Here is a 21,226-nt window from a genome sequence, read left to right on the forward strand (position 1 = left end):
CAGCCAATGTTCCAGTTCCAATTTTACATGCTCATGTCTTTGTGTCATCACTTCCAATTTCACTTGTTTAATCTGTATCCTGTCTGAGTTCTCTGTCCTGATTCGATGAAATTGGTATCCTGACCCGAAAAGGCATTTTCTGTTTAATAAAGAGCTGGAGAGACAAAATGTGCACCTGCCCGTGGGGCAACCAGATAGCAAACTTCACCTGCCCTACCATTTTATTTACCTGCCCCGGGCAGGCGGGCAGGTGTTAGTGTCAACCCCTGCATACGACAGTTCTACCAGCAGAGAGCAGCAAATAGACACATTGATCACCTCGATGACTCGCTCGCCCCCCCCCCCCCCCCCCCCCCCCCAAACAGGCCCAAACAGTGCACACGTCATAAACCGGATGTGACGTGGTCGCATATTCTCCGATCGGCCAAAAATACGATGTGATACACGACGGCGATGACTGTTCGTCACCCAGACTATAGATTATAGAAGTGGAGCTCTCCGTTAGTTTTTTATACCGTGTGAAAAACCGTGTGTTTCCCTATTCTGGCCGAAAATGACTGAAAATTATTAACGGAAACGGAATCTGCGTCATGAAACCGGAACCCAATGAGTCTGAAGGAATCATAAAGTGAAAGCGATCATGAAAAATAAACAGAATAGCGCGACCACAGTAAAAAGTAAAAACTCGGGATTTCTCGTTCTGGCAGGGAGGGTATTCAGAGAAAACTCGGGATAACTCGGGGCTCGGCACTGAGAGAGTTAAGTTGTTTGTCATATCTTTTTGCACCTTTTGTATCGGTCAAAACATTGGTAGTCTGTGGTCTAGGATAGTGGTTCTCAAAGTCCTTGGGGGGGTTCCAGGGGGTCCCCAGGAAAAGCAGTTAATATAGCATCACAATCATTTTAACCACTTTATCCATTTATACGTTGGATATTCAAAAATAGCAGATCTACAAGCTCACAGCGCAAGCATGTACATTCTATTTTTGAAAGTTTCTGAAAAATATGGAAAATGTTTTGAATACTTTTTATATATCTTTTTAACCTAAAGCTTCTCTTCTGGGGGTCCCTGGCAAAAAAAACGTTTCAGATGGGGGGTCCACGGCCAAATACAATTTTGGGGGTCCTTCACATGAAAAAAATTGAGAACCACAGAACCATCAGACACAGAAATGTGGCATCTGTGTGGCTCTTGCGGTGGGGTGAGGGGGTTAGCTTAGCACTCTGTCAGAGCCATCAAAGTGCCAAAGGCTATTCTGCTGAAATCACACAGAGAGAGCGTCGTGTAGAGAGAACACACATCATCCTCCTGCAATGCAGGGAACAGCATCACACACACCATCACATGCGGGGGGATGTCTGCATTTACGTTCCGCTCAAATCAAAATGTCTCCACAAGCTTTAGAACTCTGTCAGAGGAGGACATATTACTTCACAGACCGTTTACCCGAGATTATCGGCCCAAATCAATTATTTTTCAGGAGCTGCAGTATAAAACGTAACACGTAAAACGTTTTTTTGGTAGTATTTCTCAAGCTTGGTGTTAAGACGTTTAGTCTGTGTTGGCGCCTAGGCAGAGGTGACTACGGTACTCTGACCGTCTGGCTACATGAGACTAGTGTAGGTGTGGTCATTGTTTCATGTGCTCCTCATCTCCACCAGGCCGGAAAGGCCAGGGGCAAATTATGTGTTTGCACCTGTCCATCCGTGTGTGTGTGTGTGTGTGTGTGTGTGTGTGTGTGTGTGTGTGTGTGTGTGTGTGTGTGTGTGTGTGTGTGTGTGTGTGTGTGTGTGTGTGTGTGTGTGTGTGTGTGTGTGTGTGACTGTGTGTGTGTGACTGCGTGTGTGTGTGTGTGTGTGTGTGTGTGTGTGTGTGTGTGTGTGTGTGTGTGTGTGTGTGTGTGTGTGTGTGTGTGTGTGTGTGTGTGTGTGTGTGTGTGTGTGTGTGCGCTTCATGTGCTCACCATTCTGTTGGGGAAGCTGCTGAATTCTTTGACCATGATCTGTCTGAGCATGTCAGGATCAGCCACCACTACTATGGGTCTCCGACCTAAATAATACCTGAGACAATAGAAACATAATGAATTATATGAATGCATGAATGAATGAATGCATTCATACATATAGTACATACATACATAATACAAATAAATAAATAGCAACAATAAATAAATAAATGCACAATACCTGAGACAATACATAACAATAATAATACGAAATATATAATATCATATCATTTACATAAAAACCTGAGACATAAAAGACATGGAGATTAGACGAAACATACTGAGAAGATGCTCGTGCGCACACACACAAACACCTGCATGCAAGCAGGAATACACAGACACGTATGCACATGCATGCACGCACGCACACACACGCATGCAAGTGTCTTCAGGGCTATATCAAACACAGCGGTCAGTGCAGCTGGTCAGAGAGCAGTGTGTGTTCTCACACTCTATTAGAGAACACGTTTAAGCCTGGAACATGCTGCATGCTGGGAGCTCAACCACCCACACTACTACTGCCAATGACCCCAGCACACAAACATTTTGTTAAACATGTTATTTCAATGTGTATTTGAGTTGAATGATTTCTCTTACACGATAGAAAAAAAATATTACTGCCATTTATCATTTCTATCCTATCCTTATTGTTATTATATTGTTATCCACACCGTTGATTAAGCTAATGAATAGCGAAAATTGACGTTCTACAAGCTTACAATGTTGTGAGCTTGTAGAACGGCTATCTTAGCTATTGAAAACGTTTTTGATAAATATTTTAAAATGACATATTTTTATATAATGACCCAAAAATGCAAGTTATCATTTTGTTAAACATTTACAAACTTTGGACTACGTCCAAACAGACCAGGAAGGCCACAAAGTGATCTTTGGTGGCCCCAAAGGAGGCCCGAACCTCAGGCTGGGAAACACTGCCATAAGTCATTACAACATAAACAATTGACACTTAAGTAGTTAACATAGCATTACAATAATTTTAACCACTTTATCCATTTGTATGTTGGCTGTATTCAGAAAATGGCTGTAAGCTTGTACATCGGCTATTTTTGTAAATCTTTGAAATATATCTAAAATGTTTAGAAAATGTAGAATTATTATTTATAATACGTATCAATTTGGGGGTCATTGACACGAAAAAAAAAGTTTGAGAACCACTGGCATAATAAACCACCAGCAGCAGCTATCAAAACATAAAGCAAACAGAGACGTCATCTCAGAGGTTATAGCCATTACAGGAAGGCATGGTGACAGGTGCATCCATAAACAGGGACACTTGGGTGTTAACGACCCCTATGGCTTTTTTATAAGGATTCAAATCCCCACAGAAAGCAGCGGTTCATTACAGCCTCGCTATTTAAAAAGCTGCTGAGTCATGTTTGGTGCATTTTGCACCAGTAAAGCTCATCGTTGGTTTGTCTTTGTGTTGCAAAAAATGATCCTAGATCTAGATCCTAGATTACCTAGATTACTGAGGTCGTAACTAAGTACATTTACTCAAGTACTGTACTTAAGTACACTTTTGAGGATTTTTTTTACTTTACTGGAGTATTTCCCATTTTCAATACTTTTACTTCTATTCCACTACATCTCAGAGGCAAATATTGTACTTTTACTCCACTACAATTATTTGAAAACTTTAGTTACTAGTTACTTGCAGATTTAGATTGTTATCACAAAACATACCACCAAAACATTAACCACTTCAGCCCTATATACATTTCGGCCATTTTAAAAGCTCTACAAGCTCCGCGACGCATTGTAAGCTTGTAGATCTGCTATTTTCAAAAGATTTTTATACATTTGAAAACTTGTGAAACAGGACATTCTGCATAATGAGTACTTTCTACTTTTGGTACTTTAAGTACATTTTGATACAAATACTTTTGTACTTTTACTCAAGTCAATTTTGAATTTCGGATTTTTTAAAAACTTTTTCCACCACTAGGCACTACTACACTGTCTCTATGCATTTGATTTACCTCGTGTTTACCTCGCTTACTATAAAGTCACTCTGGATTAAGAGCATCTGCTAAAATGCCTGAATCGTAATTGTAATTGTAAAAGCCTACCAGAGTTGAGCTGCCTGGTGAGACCTGTTAGTTCTGCCAGAAGCAGAGCTCTTCGTCTGTGTGTATGTATGTGTATGTGTATGTGTATGTGTGTGTGTATGTGTATGTGTATGTGTGTGTGTGTGTGTGTGTGTGTGTGTGCGTGCGCGGCGCACGTGCGTGTGTCCATGAGCATGGCTGTGTAAAATCAGTTCTGAAACTTCTTCGTGCCAAGGACCCCCACATTGATAGGGCCACGGACCCCCATCTGAAAATAGTTTGAGCCAGGGACCCCCAGAAAATAATATTTATGTAAAAAGACATTCAGAATTATTCAACATTTTCAAAATGTTTTAAATATTTCTAAAAAATAGCAGATGTACAAACACAAGGTTAAAATGATTGTGACGCTGTATTAACACATGTAGCTGGGGACCCCCTGGAACCCCCCCAGGACCCCTGGGGGTCCCGGACTCCCGGACCCCACTTTGAGAAGCGCCGGTCTAAATCTCTGACCCTCTCTCTACATCATTTGTCAGGTTGTTGATCACATTAAACCTGTTTTGTCCCTATTTTGGGGCAACATTTTAGAAACTTGTAAAGGTTAAGGGATTCCACTCTCACCCCCAACCCCCTCCATCTCCCAAAACCTATGAAGAGGTTATTAAATATTAGGTCCCTTCATCTTAGCTGTAAGCAGAAGCTTTTCAAACCCCATATTCCTCACATGAATAGTTCCTCCAATTTACCTAGAGGATTTAATATCCAATTATCACTACTTTAATCAAAAGGTTTAATTAACTCCCCCCATCACCACCTTTTGTAGAATGGGCCTCAGGTCTTAATGGGTTAAGGGATACAGTTCAAGGGGTGCACTTCACGGACAGTGGCTTCTAGTCTGCAATGGTGTAAAGTAACTAAGTACATTTACTCAAGTACTGTACTTAAGTACAATTTTTAGGTATTTTTTTTACTTTACTGGAGTATTTCCAATTTTCAATACTTTTACTTCTACTCCACTGCATCTCAGAGGCAAATATTGTACTTTTACTCCACTACAATTATTTGAAAACTTGTTACACTAGTTACTTTGCAGATATAAATTATGATATTATAAAACATACATTAACCACTTCAGCCCTATTTTATACATAGGCTATATGAAAATAGCCGATCTACAAGCTCCCAACGCGTCGCGATGCAACACGTTGGGAGCTTGTAGATCTGCTATTTTCAAACATTTTAGTACTTTTACTTTTGGTACTTTAAGTATATTTTGATGGCAATACTTTTGTACTTTTACTCAAGTAACATTTTGAACACAGGCCTTTTACTTGTAACAGAGTATTTCTACATTGTGGTATTGCTGCTTTTACTTAAGTAAAATAGCTGAGTACTTCTCCCACCACTGCTAGTCTTAGACACTGCTAGTCTTAGACACTAAAGAGCGGTAACGTTAAAGTTTATTGACAGCGCATCCGATGGCTCCAGAGGTTTGATAGTCAGTACACCTGGGCGCTATAATGGACTAGTAAGGTGGGTCTAATGAAAAACAACATGCCGCCACGAGAACAGTGGCTCTTTTTTCTTTCATCATTTGATTATCGGTCCGTGGTTTTACTATTATTATTATTATTATTATTATTATTATTATAATAATTATAATAACCTGCTATAATAATTACCCTACTGTAACCTCACTATGTAATTGTTTTTAACTTACTAGTTTTCTGTTATGGCCTTATTTAGTTGTTTCTGTGTTTTATATCTGTATGCCTTAAAGGAGCATTTCACCCCTGGAAGGAGTTCCAGGGGTGACCACAGGGGGGACTACAGGGGGGACCACAGCGTATCACTGCCTATAACTTCAACTCCCAGAATGCTTTGGTGCCTTGTGGCAGGGGAGGTTCCATGTGGGTGTGATCTCCAACAATAACATCCAAACAGCATGCCAGTGTCGCCATGTCTGCTTATTATAAGCGGCTTCTTTCTAAAATGTAGTTGATATTTGGGCTTGTTTCCAAATGTTTTGATTGCTGTTTAAACCAGTGGTTCTCAAACATGTTCATGTATTTTTCCACAGACCCCCATCTGAAATTATAATTTGTGGCAGGGAGCCCCTAACAAATATGTGTCAAAAATATTCCACATTTTGAAAAGCAAATAAAAATATTTTGCAAAAAAAAAAAAAAAATCCACATTTTGGACTTTTTCCCCCTCAAGATTTTTTTGTAAATAGCAGATCTACAAGCTCACAATGGGTTGCGAAGCGTTGTGAGCTTGTAGATCAGCAATTTTCAAATATATAATATCCCATGTCTAGGTAAAGTGCTCTTGGCATAGTTATTTTTCTTTTGGGCTTGTTTTCATAGACCTGGCTGCTTATTTCTCTCACAATATCTGGCAACACTGGCTGTCCTCGCAAACGTTCATCTAGTTACATATATGTCCAAGGATTCGTTAGTGATGTCATATCACTGGGACATCCTTGGTATCTTTCTGGTGTTCTACTTCCGTGTCGCATAGTATTGACATCACTGTCGAATCCTTGGTATTATGATCCTAGCCTTTGCGACGGTGTTTGTTTACCAGCGCTGCCACTCCACGCTGTATTTTTTTTTCAAGCTTGCGCTTATGAAACACTACACAGGATTATTATTTCATGTCAACATTCAAGTACAACTATAAGAAGATAACTCAGGTAAAGTAATGCCTCACTCTGCAAGGGGGTTTGCCCGCTGGCCGCAGCTAATGGGAGTGGCCGAGTGGCGAAAGAAGGTTGAACAAAGTGTTACGGGGGCTGTCGTTTGGAGCTGGTCTGACTGAGACGCGTCAAGACAACATGTAGTGCGGAAAGGAATGAGACATATCTCTCATGACGCAAATAACGTCACGAAGAATGCGAAGATTACTAGATATCTAAAAACACAGATTATTCACCAAAAAAAACCCAGGATCTTGTTTCTTGACTCCTAAACTTCATTAAAAGACCGAAAACTTCTTCCAGGGGTGAAATGGCCCTTTAATTGTTGAGTGTGTAATCTCGACAGCATTGCAAATGCGGGTAAACCTCAATTCTCTTTTATAGAATAAATAAAGGTTTCAATCAATCAATCAATTATCATATTTATTTATTTATTATTTAAATTGTATTATGGGTACATTGTTCTACAACTTACAGTGGAAGAGGGATGTCATATTTATTTGATGGTCAGATATTGCTTGATTATACTCTGCACAGAGTCGCGTGGCAAAAATCTACAAGCTCACAATGTGTCGCGACGCGTTGTGACCCTGTAATGTAGATCGGCTATTTTCGGCACATGACTATAAATCGGTCTGTCTGGCTTGCAGCAGAATATCACTGACACACCCACTTATAAGGAACAGTACTTGGGTTGTTATCGGCCGAGTATGACAGTTTACCAGCCTCAAACTACAGGCCAGAATCTTTTATAGTACTGCTAGATCAATAGTTCTATAAATGTGCCACAAAGCCGCTCTGCTTGTTAGAAGAATAAATAAAGCACCTGAGTCCACATTGAACTCAGCTACAGTATTATGTTCAGTGAATGCTCTAGTAATATGTCTTTTGGCATATATCCCTGAATTCTGACTTAGTTGGCTCAGTCTTGGCATCAAATCGAGCCATAACAAACCCAATTCATTGCACTAAATCCTTTACCCTTTCTTTCTTTCTTTCTTTCTATTTTTCTTTTAGCACAATGTAGAAGGAAAGGAGCAAGGAAGAAATGAAGAAAGGAGGCCAGGTCTCTTTTATGTGTTTTTTCATCCTATATTAAAATTGGCTACTGGGAGAGCCAGACTGTTTGATGAAGATGATCAATTTGAGGCTGGATGCCTCAAATATGTCAGGGGAATGTAACGGGTTGCAAGCTTAACTAAAATAAAACATCCCACTAATTCATTAGGCTATATTCCAAGCGCTGCATGGAATAGTTGGTGTGAACTGTATCGAAAACAGTTGTCGGGAAGCAAGTCCGTTTTCTGACCTACTCCAATCAATAGCCAGATGTGTTTTGTGTGGCTTCCACCCGCCGATGGAATAAAGTGTAACACCAGTGACATTTGCACTGACGCTAAAATCACTCTCCAGTACGGGATGGAGTTGCAATTTCATGAAGGTCAGTCAAATGACTAAAACTCAATTTCTAATGAACGCCAGCCAGTGGATACCATATGACTGTAGCTTTCGTTGTAAGCCACTTTATTGTGTTGCATTATTATCCTTGCATTGTTGTTTGCAGTCATAATTGCTTGGGACGATTAAACCCATTGTTTATACTGTGAGTGAAGAAATGGCAGCTCTTGGTCTATGAAACTGGACAGTATAGGACTGTATGACTGTATTGCATAGGCATATCTGCTCAGCTGGACTGCAGCCTTTGAGCAATTAATAGGCATATGATGGTCTGGATTTGATACACCAGTTTGCAAGCTCAAAATGATTAAGATGGGGTTTAATCATGGTTTGGATGTGTGGTGCATGCATGCGTGCGTGTGTGCGTGCGTGAGTGTGTGTTTTCGTGTGTGAGCCGCGTGCACGGGGGGCCCTCTGGAGCTTCAGTGCCCAAGGGCCCCCAGGGGTGCTGATCCGGCTCTGCTAATGCGTACCAAAATGGGGGTCCTTCAAATTAAAAAAGTTTGAGTATTACTGGCCTAAAATATAATGCTCTACATTCTTTTAGCTGATTAGTATGTAGCAAAAACCACGAAGACATTATAGTTGCATTACCTCTCTTGCCTAACATACTGTATTATGGAATTGAAACAAGCAGAGGCAGAGATAATATTGTTCTTCAAAGTAATCCCCCCCAACTTTTAAAGGACAACTTCACCCATTTTCAACCTATGTTCATATAATTGGTCCTCGCTAATGCTCATGATAAAATGGTACTGTGTCTCAGGGGAGGGCTGTGGACACTTCAGGAACCCGCCTACCAGTGACATCATTGTAGGCAGGATTTTTCTGCCTGCAATGATTTCAAAAGCTTTTATTTAGATTTGTATTATCGTGAGAACAATGGCTTCCATTATAGCATGCTAACTTTCCAGGAATAGAAAGCCTGCAGTTTCTATTAGCTTGGAATCCCCATCGATGATGTCACTGGTAGGCTGGGTTTCTGAACTGTCCACAGTCCTCCTCTGAGACACAGAGTACACAAAAATGGTACCATATCATAATGAGCATTGGTGAGGACCAGTTATATGAAGATACAGTAGGTTGATAATTGGTGAAGTCGTCCTTTTAAGTTACATTTACACTCTGGATTTTACTGTGCGAATTAAGGCCTTTCTTTTTTTCCCTCTGCAAGCCCAATACTTGTCAACATATATTTGTCTAACAGGACATTGTGGGAGAGATGAAATCAATAAGAAGCAGTGGCAACTGACAGGATGCAAATGCACTTACCCGCACACTCTGCCATGCGTCTTTATCAGATCATTGAGGGGTTCAAAAAAGCCCTGCGGAGAGAAAAGAGCAAAGAGCCTCATCAGAGGGACGGCAACAGACATGGAAAAGGACAAGGGAACAATCCCCCCTGACGTGATACTGTGATGTAGACGGGATCTGAATGACCGTGTGCTCAGGTCCTGCAATTCATTCATTTTACAAACATGACACCTCTTGATGGGAATTTACATTTACCTCCCCTTGTGGTCTCCTGATAGATATACTTGCTTACTAGCTTGATGTACAAGTAACACCCCCTGGACATGATGCTAGTATATGTCACAGGGACTTACCCCCCCCCAATCCCACCCTTGATGCTGAGTGTCAAGCAGGGAGGCATTGGGTCCCAATGTTTTGAGTCTTTAGGTATGACCCGGGCCGGGGATCGAACCATGAGACCTCTCAGTCTCAGGGCGGACACTCTAACCACAAGGTCACTGAGCTGGTTTGCTACTATCTAATAGGGCATTAATTCATGAACATACATCAAATGATATGGAGATAGAAGGTATCTGCCCGACAGCAACGATCATAATTATTTGGAATTATTTTTATTATTAACCGGGACTGCTGATGGTCTCATTGTAAATTGGACAGAGGGGGTGGATGGTTTGTTGGTTGGTTTGTTGGTTGGTTGGTTGGTTGGTTGGTTGGTTGGTTGGTTGTAGGGGCTGAATTGATGTGTCTTTACAACTCCACTCTCTTTTACATGTGTGTGACGGCTGCGTCTCGGACAGGTGACTGACAACTTAATAACACCAGAGCCTCTGCTATGATCCCTGACCAGCACAGGAACCACAGAGGAGAGGAGAGTGCATGCGTGCGTGCATGCGTGCGTGCGTGCATGCGTGCGTGTGTGCGTGCGTGCTTGTGTCACTATACAGTACTTGTGAGGGGAAGACATAGACATTGTGAGGCTTTGGCATTTAGAAGTTATAGGGTTAGGGTTTGATTTATAAAAAGCCAATTTACAAGCTCAAAACACAGATCGGCTATTTTCGGGGCACGAAGTCGGCCCCCAACTAAGTATACCTCAGACTCTAGGGAAAATGGGGGTCCCCAAATTATTTTGTGGGGTCCCCAGATGATTACCTTAATGTGCAACATTTTGTCATGTGCCAAATTGTCAAATATGACGCAAGAAAGAGGCAAACATTGTGAAAATAGCAGATCTACAAGCTCTTATTGTCATGTGCCAAATTGTCAAATATGACGTAAGAAAGAGGCAAACATTGTGAAAATTGCAGATCTACAAGCTCACAACGCGTTGTGAGCTTGTAGAACAGCTATTTTCACAATGTTTATCTGTAGAACCGAGTCAAACTATATGTAATGCCTACAATTCCAAGTGCTTGTAAGGGTGGGGGTTCCCCAGTTCAAATTTGATTATTTTGGGGGGTCAAGGTCTGAAAAGTTTGGGAACCCTTGAGCTATTGTAGGAAGCCGCTCGATTTGGAGGAGGCGCTGTTTCCTTTACCCATGATTTATGTCCGCTTGTGTCTGACAAGTATGTCAACTATATTGTATGTAACAATGTTCTGCCGTCTATGCAGGGCTATCGGCGGGCTATCAAATGTAACTGGCTGTTTTCCTATTGTCTGACTGCACTGGCAGTGTTTACCGGTATATGTCCTTTGTGCAAGGCATTCTTGTACTTCTGTTTATGTGAACATAAATATGAATATTTCAAATGTGTGCGTGGCGTGTATGCATGACATGTGTGTGTCCATTTTATGCACATTCATGTGCATTGTTGTTGTGCATATTCTCACATGAAGCCTGCCAGTGCATGCCACAAATCTCTTATCTCCATATCTTAACCATTTGTGTTTTTTTTCATAAATTAATGCCCTACTTTATCATACTACAGCGTCACACAAAAGTAGCTCGAAACGTGTCTCGAAGCGACGCATTTTGAGCTTGTAGATACGCTATAGTACTTTTGATACTCTTGAATTTGAATCCTGAAAAGTAAAAGTATTAGACATATAATATGTCTAAAACTTGTATCTGTCTAAAACTCAGCAGTCCCGGTTAATAACAAAACTGTCTAAAACTACTCATAACTTATGAGGTTTCCACCCCGACAGAGATGAAATGCAAGTTGCATCTATCAACTCCTCTGAGTAAAAGTCTTCTGTCATTGTCTTCTGTCTGTTTGTAAGGCCTTGGAAGAGCACAGCCTTCACGGAAATACAAATCCTCAGCGATGACGACGAAGGCCTCCCTTCTGCAGGTACTGTACTGAATATACAGTACTCACATTTTTTACTTAAAGTTGTACAATGCAGATTCACAAATAACGATTTTTAGCAACCTCTGCTGGTCACTACCGTCACTGCATACAATTTCCGTAGTCCTCGATTACCCAGAATTCCATTTGTTTTCACCGGAAGCCGGAAGCGTTTCAAAAAGCGTTCTTTTAATTGTTTTATACTATCTGCGGATCGTTTCTCTTAGCCAGTGGAGCATTAGTTACCATGAGCTGTGCTTTCTTTTTCTGTTCTTTTTCGATCTTCCAATCCTACATTCTCTTAAAATCAGCGTGAGGTTCCTTTTTGTTATTAGCGCGGTAGTTCCTGGCCAAACAGGAAACCGTTGCGGTAGTTCCTGGCCAAACACAGATGACGTCATTTTCCCGGGAAAGTCCCCCCCGACAGCGTTCAATAGAAAATATATAAATAGAAGGCTTCCGGGGGTGAAATTCATGGATTGGGTGTTGTGAAACTTTCGCCACTCACAAAAGATATACAATTTAACTTTAGTTTTGTTGAAAACGTTACCTAGTATTACTTTAAGTAAAAGTACCAATACTGCAATGAAGAAATACTCTGTTAGGGCACGGTCCCACCTCACTTTTATTTTACCTCTGGGGCGGAATCTGCCGATGCTTTGCCAATGCAAATGCGTGGATTCTTGGGGAAAATGCGCAAGACCATGAATCCACGCATTTGCATTGACAAAGCATTGGCAGATTCCGCCCCAGAGGTAAAATAAAAGTGCGGTGGGACCCTTACAGCCCTTACAGCTAAAAGTCCAGAATTCAAACTTTACTTGAGTAAAAGTACAAAAGTATTGCTATCAAAATATACTTAAAGTACAAAAGTAAAAGTACTCGTTATGCAGAATGTCCCAGTTCACAAGTTTTCAAATGTATACAAATCTTTTGAAAATAGCAGATCTACAAGCTCACAATACGTCGCGATGCGACGCATTGTGAGCCGAAATGTATATAGGGCTGAAGTGGTTAATGTATGTTTTGTAATTATAATCAAAATCTGGAATTGGAAATACTCAAGTAAAGTACAAATGTCTCAATATTGTACTTAAGTACAGTACTTAAGTAAATGTACTTAGTTACTTTCCACCACTGTGAATATATTGATCTAAAAGTCAAGGCCTTGGGGTGCATTCATCAGAAAGATTACGCTGGCTAGCGGTATTCATTTTGCATGACTCCATGACTTACAAATATGGTAATGTGAGGGCTTTTAAAAGCCCCGGGGTGCGTTAACTACCTTGCGAGCTTTGAACAGGGAATGTTAAAAGGATGGCGACACAAAATAAATTAAAAGGATTAAAAGAATAATAAACACATTGACAGAGTCAGTGTCAATTTCTTGTTGCTGCATGTATTCAAGTCGGTGCATTTGAAGGTATTGATGTATGACATTCAGTGTGTGTGTGTGTGTGTGTGTGTGTGTGTGTGTGTGTGTGTGTGTGTGTGTGTGTGTGTGTGTGTGTGTGTGTGTGTGTGTGTGTGTGTGCACGCGCATGTACGTGTGTGTGCTTGTGTGTGTGTGTGGGCTGCAACTATTGATTACTTTTTTGATAAATCGAATAATAAAGAACTGTGTGTTTTTTTTATATCAATGAATAACTAAAATAGATTTTTTATAATCAACTATGCCCTATTTTATACTACTCCAGATGTGTGCCTGTGCGGGCGTGCGTGTGTGCATGCGTGTGTGTGTGTGTGTGTGTGTGTGTGTGTGTGTGTGTGTGTGTGTGTGTGTGTGTGTGTGTGTGTGTGTGTGTGTGTGTGTGTGTGTGTGTGTGTGTGTGTGTGTGTGTGTGTGTGTGTGTGTGTGTGTGTGTGTGTGTGTGTGTGTGTGTGGTCTGCTCTGCAGGGTGATAAAGGTTTCTTTGTGATGGCAGATGTCTGTCAGTAAGAGGGTCCCTGTGTGACAGTGGAGCTGCCAGGGAATTGATGCTCTAATAAAATATACAGCAAGCAGCCAGCCAGGAAAACAGCCACTCTACCTGAACCTACAATCCAGCTAGAAAATCTATCTATCTATCGATCCATCTATCTAGAATCAAGAGGCTTTATTTGTCACTACTTCAATTTACAGAGCAAAGCACCTTCTCACACCTGCATCCGTAGCTACTAACATGGTAACTATAAGTAAGAAGTAACGGGCTACATAGTATGCCGTACATTACAGTTTCAACTGAATGTTTGCATTTCAAACAATTCAACGAGAGAAGTTGAAGTGATTGTCAGACCACTAGGTGTCAGTGGTGAGCAGAGGCATGCAGGACTGCTTGGCAGAGAGAAGGGGGGGGGGGGGGGGGGGGGGGGGCAGGTCTGCCCTGGGCTTTAGAGAAAAGCTTTTGACCTTCCCAAAGTCTACATGAAAAACAAATCACACACTGTGATCGCAGTCACTCAAATGCATTTCACCACGTACTGTGGCCTTGGTTACATTATACCAGTGGTTCTCAAAACATTGTTTATGTCAAGGTAAGGACCCTCAAATTATCCACAGACTCCCATTTGAAAGGATTTTGTGCCCAATAAGAGAAGATTTGTCAACTTTTATGTCAATATTTTGCTAGCTTTTTGAAAGATAGCATACAGGTTGTGAGCTTGTAGATAGGGCTAATTTCGAATAGCCGAAAAAGAAAATAGGACTTGTGTGTTTGAATAGTTTAAATAGTTCCTCATTTTGCTGGGGAGACTCCCCTGGAACCCCCTCAAGGAGCCCTGGGGGTCCCCGGACCCCACTATTGAGAACCAGTGACATCATATATACCACTCTAACGCCAGGCACTCAGCCTTATAACTGGATTCAGTGTTGAAACATTCTCTCTGATTTCTGCGATTGCCAGAACGGAGCAGCCTCACCATTCTAACAACGTTAAGACGGCGTTTTACGCACGTTGAACAAACCAACAAAACCAAGGAAGAGTTTATAGTTTATAGCCACAAGGAGAGTTTATAGCCACAAGGAGAGAAGAGAGTGAACACATCCCACCATCGCTGTATTGAGAGAAAAAAAACCTGGGGGAGGGGGGGCTGAAGCCTCTCACTCAGTCAGGGCGCGACAAACCACACAACGGCATTCAAATGTTTATGAGGGGCTCGCTCCACATGCCCATCACATGAAGGAGGAGGCCAAATACAGAGAGAGGAGCTCCTCCATACCCCCCACCACCACCACCAGCACCACCTCCTCCTCCTCCTCAGCCCCGGCTGAATAGGGACCTATTCACAAAGAGGAGCTTGTCCGTTAACCCATTAAGACCGGGAAAGAATCTGTGTGTCATTTCTTTGGCTATTCAAAAATAGATGTGTGCAAATCTTTGAATATATATATATATTTAAAACAAACATTTTTAAACTCAAATCTTTGCTTCTGGGGGATTCTATAAATGTCTTCTAAATCAATCCTAACAGTTTTCTGAAAAACGTACGTTGCTATGATAATATCAGTGGCTCTTAAACTGTCAAGGACCACCCAAAATTATATGTATTTGGCCGCCGACCCCCATCTCAAAATGTTTTGTTCCAGGAACCCCCCCAAAAGCAAAGATTTGAGTTACAAATGTTCCCTTTAAAAACATATATATATTCAAAGATTTGCAAATGTTCAAGATTTTCCCCAAAAATTGCAGATCTACAAGCTCATAGCGCGGCACTGAGTGCCGCGCTATGAGCTTGTATATCTGCTATTTTTCGAATAGCCCACAGAAATCTTAAAATGACACAGATCTGCGTTCCCCCGGTCTAAATGGGTTAAGGTGCTTAGAAAGCGCTCGGGTCGTTGAAATGCAAGGCGACAGAGCAGCCCTCAGTTTGCCTGCTTTAGAGTTAATTAAGCTGCAGACACAGTTGGCAGGATGCCCCCCCACTCCGCTCCCCCATCCCCTCCCAGCCCCCCCCGCCTCTCTCCTCCGCTGCCAGCCAGGCTTATAGGCGAGACCCAGTAGGCACACTGGCATTCCTGCAGTCTGCAAAAACCCACCCAACCCCCCCCCTCCCGTAAGAGGGGTTATGCGTGCCCGCTTGCCAAAGAGATAGCACACTATCAGCTCTCCTCTGATTGTGGTGCTTTTCTTTAGCGCACGATAGCGGTGGGGCTGAAAGGATGGAGATTTGACAGTTGATTCCATCCCACAGAACAACCCAAACAAGATGCCTCCAAAACTACTGGCTGGATTTGTCATGGCTAGTGATGTGCAGGAGTGGATCTATACAACCCTGTGGGTTGGGCGCGTCCAGGGGGAAGCTTCAGACATAGTTAGCGTAGAGTTCGGGCAGGTCGGGTTCTGGTCGAATAACCCATTCAATCCGGGAACCCATCTCTGTCAGCGCATCTGTGAGCTTGTGTATCTGCTATTTTTGAATAGCCAATGAAATCTAGAAGGACAGATATGCGTTCCCGGATTGAATCGGTTAAGACATTCGTTAGGATTGCCCCTTACTGAAAATTCACGCAAAGTTTGGCTGGCAGGACTTGCAGCAGCAAGAAAGATAATCCTGCACGACATATCCAAAACACACTGGCTACGGAGCTTTCTGGACATTGATTATCTGGAACACAATTTCACTATGGACACATTTAATATCAGATCTGAAAGATCTATCTGACTTAATGATGCAATGGATGTGCTGTGTTGCTCCATTAACAGGATGGTGGAAGGAGGAAGGGTTGGGATTAAGGGATGGGATGATGAAAGGTGGGTAAAGGGAGAAGGGTGGGGGATACTGAAGTTCAATTATGTCAATTTTGCACTGCTTGAGATGTGTATTTGATTCCTTGTGAAAAAGCTATAACAATGTCCATTCGTTAGGGTCAGGTGGTAGGTCTTTCATAATGGGTCGGGTGGATCAGGTAAAAAAAGAAAGACCAGCACATCACTGCTGTCCACTTCATGCAATACTGATTTCAGTGACTCTGTGACCTTTCCTCTAGCACCAGCCAATGGAGGGCGATCACAACAAGACGCGCCGCTACAGGCGCAGACGCTTCAAAAGCGCATTGGCAAAACGGCGTGGTGCGTCTCAGTGTGATAGGAGGACCTTAGGCTACATTTTCCACGTGCAGTCATGCACACAATATATCTCAAAATCTAACAGCCGGCTTGCTACAGCACTTGGACCAGTACAACCTCTAAGGCAGTGGTTCTCACAGAGGCCTCCAAGGGGTCCTTGGGGGGGGGTCCCCAGATTTTTTTTTAAATACAGCACAATACACATTAATTTTAACCACTTTATCCATATTTTATACATTGGCTATTAAAAAATAGCAGATCTACAAGCTCACATTGCGTCTTTTCGTGCTGCGCAGCGAGCTTGTACATCTGCTATTTTATAAACATTTTGAAAAATATTGAAACATATAAATGTTCTCCACTGCTCTAGGGCAGTGTTTTTTCCCCCCTTCCTTACATCTAACACAAGCATACATCGAATTCCTACACGTGCACACACACACACACACACACACACTTGTATTTTTGTTTACCACGTAAGCCTTATACATTCTTGTGCGACGAAAAACAAAAATAGCCGTTCTATGAGCTCACAATGTGTCTCATCGTGACCCAGTGGAAAACACTGCTTTATAGGGGCCACTGGTGCGGGTGCGTGTGCGTGTGTGTGTGTGTGTGTGTGTGCGTGCGTGCACGTACACACATGCATGAGATGTGTGATCTAGTTAAATAGGGATACGTGTGTGTGCGTGCAAAATCACTTGTGTGCAGATACAGATTCATGAACACATTCATGGACACTCACACATGCTGGCACACGTACACAAATAAATGCACACACACACACACACACACACACAGTCACACGCACACCGCAAAACGCGCACACATACTCACCACACAACACACATACACAAACAAAAGCGTGCAAACACACACACACACACACACACACAGGCTGCCGTGTCCTTCAGCCCGAGTGTGACCTTGGGGTTGTTGGGGAGAGCTGGCTCTGAACTGGTGAGAGGGGTGAGAGAGAGTGTGTGTGTGTGTGTGTGTGTGTGTGTGTGTGTGTGTGTGTGTGTGTGTGTGTGTGTGTGTGTGTGTGTGTGTGTGTGTGTGTGTGTGTGTGTGTGTGTGTGTGTGTGTGTGTGTGTGTGTGTGTGAGATTAAACCTGTGGGGGCTTCACTTCACCGAGGCTCTCAGCTCTGCACAGCCGGGCCGGGAGGGAGGGAGGTTTGCAACAACTGTAATAGTAGCTCTCTGCCTAATGTACTGCTGGGGCATTCATGGACCTGAGGGGGTGATAGCAGGCTGAGACCTGGGGGGGGGGCTGGCCTGGATGGACTAATAACTCCTGCCTTGGAACAACAGACTGGATGGATTGGAGACTATACAGCCAGACCCATATAGCAGCAGCCATTATTTGACCTTTCGGTCAACATCGGTATCTCGTTACTGTCGGGCAGAAACCTCTCTTGTCAAGGTTGAAAAAGGCCTCAAAGATCAAAAAAGGGTGGAAGCTCAGGTGCAGAGACAAAAGGTTTGTTGAAACACACAAACTTAACTGAAGAATGCAAAAATTCAAACGCCCAGTAGATCTAACAGAAATCCCCAAACAAACCACGGTTTTCCAAAAGTACGGCCAAAGTCATTCAGCTAACAGCGTACCTTCAAAGACTAAATGTCGAACACTAGAGAGTGAACCTTCAAAGACACCAGTTTGACAAACGGGGTTTAAATACACAAACAAATCAAGGCAATGACACTGAATGACTGAAACAAAATTCAGGTGTGGTGGTTAACAAGGGGGTGTGGTAGGTAACAAGGAGGCGGGGGAAACAAAACACACATGCCAGAGCCGTATAAGAGAGAGTCGCGTCGCGCTTTGATCTCGCCGCAAAGCGGGCTGCTATATGGACTGTAGTTCCAAATATTGGAACTTCCTCATTGAGATAGACAGAGCATTTCTGCACGCCATTCTTACAATGGGAGTCAAGCTCAGTCAACGCTAGTGTCGTTACTCTCATAGCTATACCACGCTGACACATGCAAGGCCAAAAACAATGTCCAAAATGGCCACCAGAGAGCTACCACAAAGCTATTTTCTTCCACAACACTGTCCTAGTATACATTTGTGGTTAACTGTCCTCTAGCCTCGCGGGTACCCATGCGTTAACTGTCCTCGGAAACGGAAACAGCGTGGGATCACTGTGCAACCGCCAGGCTGCATGAATAACAGCCCGCCATCACCTCCCCCTCAACGGGGGAGTGCGGCAGCTACTAGCACTCCTCCTACTCAAGGAGACACACACCAGGAGCTGTGGAGTGGACAGGAGGCCTGGAGGCCCAGCAACACAACAGACCGGACAAGTGGGAGAAGGAGGCCATGAACCTGATCGTAAAAAAGATGTGTGAGAAGAACTAGGGACAGAGAGGAGAAGCGAGAGAGAGAGTCCAAAAGGGTGAAGGGATACAAGATCCTCTCAGCGCGCACTAGCAGGCTGAGGGAAAAAAATAATCCCCACAGGCTATCAGACTGTTAAATGACAGTGAAAAGTGAATGTGCAATAACTGTACTCTGCACTATGCACTTTCTTTGACTGATATTCTTGCCCTGTGTTTGTTTATTGAGTGTTTTAGGTCGTTTTATCATGTTTTTATTGTTTTATTATATTGGAGCTTCTGAGCATAAGTTTTCCACATGTGTGTACCTAAACAGTGCATCTAAGTGACAATAAAGTGAATCTGAATCTGAGAGAGAGAGAATTTTTTTAAAGCACTCCATTAAAACCACATCTTTCCAACTCAGCCCATATTTTTGGATCAACCCATAGGACAGTTAATCAATTCAGTTCATCCCAAGACCATACAACTACACAAACCAAAAACACAAAATATAAGTATGACTTTCCATTAGAAGCAAAGAGCCAGCTCTCCCCCTTTCCTGTGGCAGGCACAACAGCCCAGATGTAATTAAAAACTTCCAGATTGTTAGTAATAACTTTTAGAGGGAGAGAGAGGGGGGGAGGGGGGGGGGGAGAGGCAAAAAGACAGATCTAAAAAAAAAAAGAGGAATAAAACAGGAATGGAGGTTCGGTGACAGTCAGTGATGGAGAAAGTGTGAGTGCTGTCATCGTAAACCAGCTGGCTGACGCCTCTGCAGTGAGAGCAGTGACAGGGAGCCCTGCCCCACCTCGCCTGCATGCATGGCCCCCACTGACGCCTATTGATCCTGGAATCTCATCATCAGGACCTGCCCTGCTGAGATGCTGCCTGCCACCACATGCCACCAGATCTTGCCTTATGCGACCAGATCTGCCACATGCCACCAGATATGCCCTGCAGAGAGACCTTCTACCACGTGCCACCAAATCTGCCCTGCTGCTGAGACGCTGGCACTCCAGGCCAGCAGATCTTGTGCACATGCCACCATGCCACTGAGGAAGAATTGTGGTCGAAATATACCTTATATTTTTTAACGCTGTTCATGATATTATTCTCTGACATTTTGAGTCAAGATGACATGGCCCAGGCCTGGTATGTGTTGTTTTAGGGTACAGCTTGGTCCCGATACACAAGCGAGTCCCTCTCTTATCTTTAAACAAGGCTTTCTCTCATTCTTTCCCATGAGTACTTCTCCGATTAGATCATGTATCTTATGACGTGAAGTGTCTCCGACTCTGCTTGCCTCAACAGTTACTAATGGACGTTGGAAGTTGAAGTATCAATACTGCAATCGAGAAACACTCTGTTACAAGTAAAAGTCCGGAATTCAAGCTTTACATGAGTAAAAGTGCAGAAGTATTGGCATCAAAATGTACTTAAAGTACCAAAAGTAGAAAGTACTCGTTACGCAGAATGTCCCATGTCATGTTTTCAAATGTATAAAATGTATTAAAAAATATTTTTAAAATAGCGGATCTACAAGCTCACACTGCAACACGCTGTGAGCTTGTCGATCAGGCCAAAATGTATATAGGGCTGAAGTGGTTAAGTTTGTAATAATAATCAAAATCAACAAAATCAACTGTAACTAAAGTTTTCAAATAATTAGTTGAGTAAAAGTACAATATTATTTACCTCTGAGATGTAGTGGCGTAGAAGTAAAAGTATTGAAAATTGGAAATACTCCAGTAAAGTAAAAGTACCTCAAAATGTAAGTACTTACAGTACTTGAATACATAGTACTTAGTTACTTTCCACCACTGCTAATTGATGCAAAATTCCACGACACCACAAGACCCCTGGAACAATCCCTCTCCGCTGTCCGCACACAAACTCATAAAAAAGAATACAGTAATAATAATAATAATGAATATAAATCACGAGAAACCACAGATCAAGTATATTCATTCAGGCATTTATGCTGGTTATGCGGTTTGTTGTTTTGCCCTCAAAACTGTCAAATCAAATATGAGAAGGTGGCAACAGCGTTGGAAATAATCAATGA

The 21,226-nt window shown here is 42.5% G+C and overlaps 1 protein-coding gene across 1 annotated transcript in view; it reads right to left on the minus strand.

Annotated features, from left to right (window-relative positions):
* Positions 1–21,226, minus strand: part of tbxas1 (thromboxane A synthase 1 (platelet)) — a 150,153-nt gene that overhangs the window by 70,362 nt on the left and 58,565 nt on the right. Inside the window, exons 4-5 of the mRNA XM_080437859.1 lie at positions 9,510–9,562; positions 1,965–2,061 (exon numbers count right to left, since the gene is read on the minus strand). Coding sequence (XP_080293985.1) covers positions 1,965–2,061; positions 9,510–9,562 — 150 coding nt within the window. The remainder of the gene's footprint in view (positions 1–1,964; positions 2,062–9,509; positions 9,563–21,226) is intronic.

This window comes from Gymnoscopelus braueri (assembly GCF_963280865.1).
Source record: "Gymnoscopelus braueri genome assembly, chromosome: 9".
In the NCBI taxonomy this organism is placed as follows: domain Eukaryota; kingdom Metazoa; phylum Chordata; class Actinopteri; order Myctophiformes; family Myctophidae; genus Gymnoscopelus; species Gymnoscopelus braueri.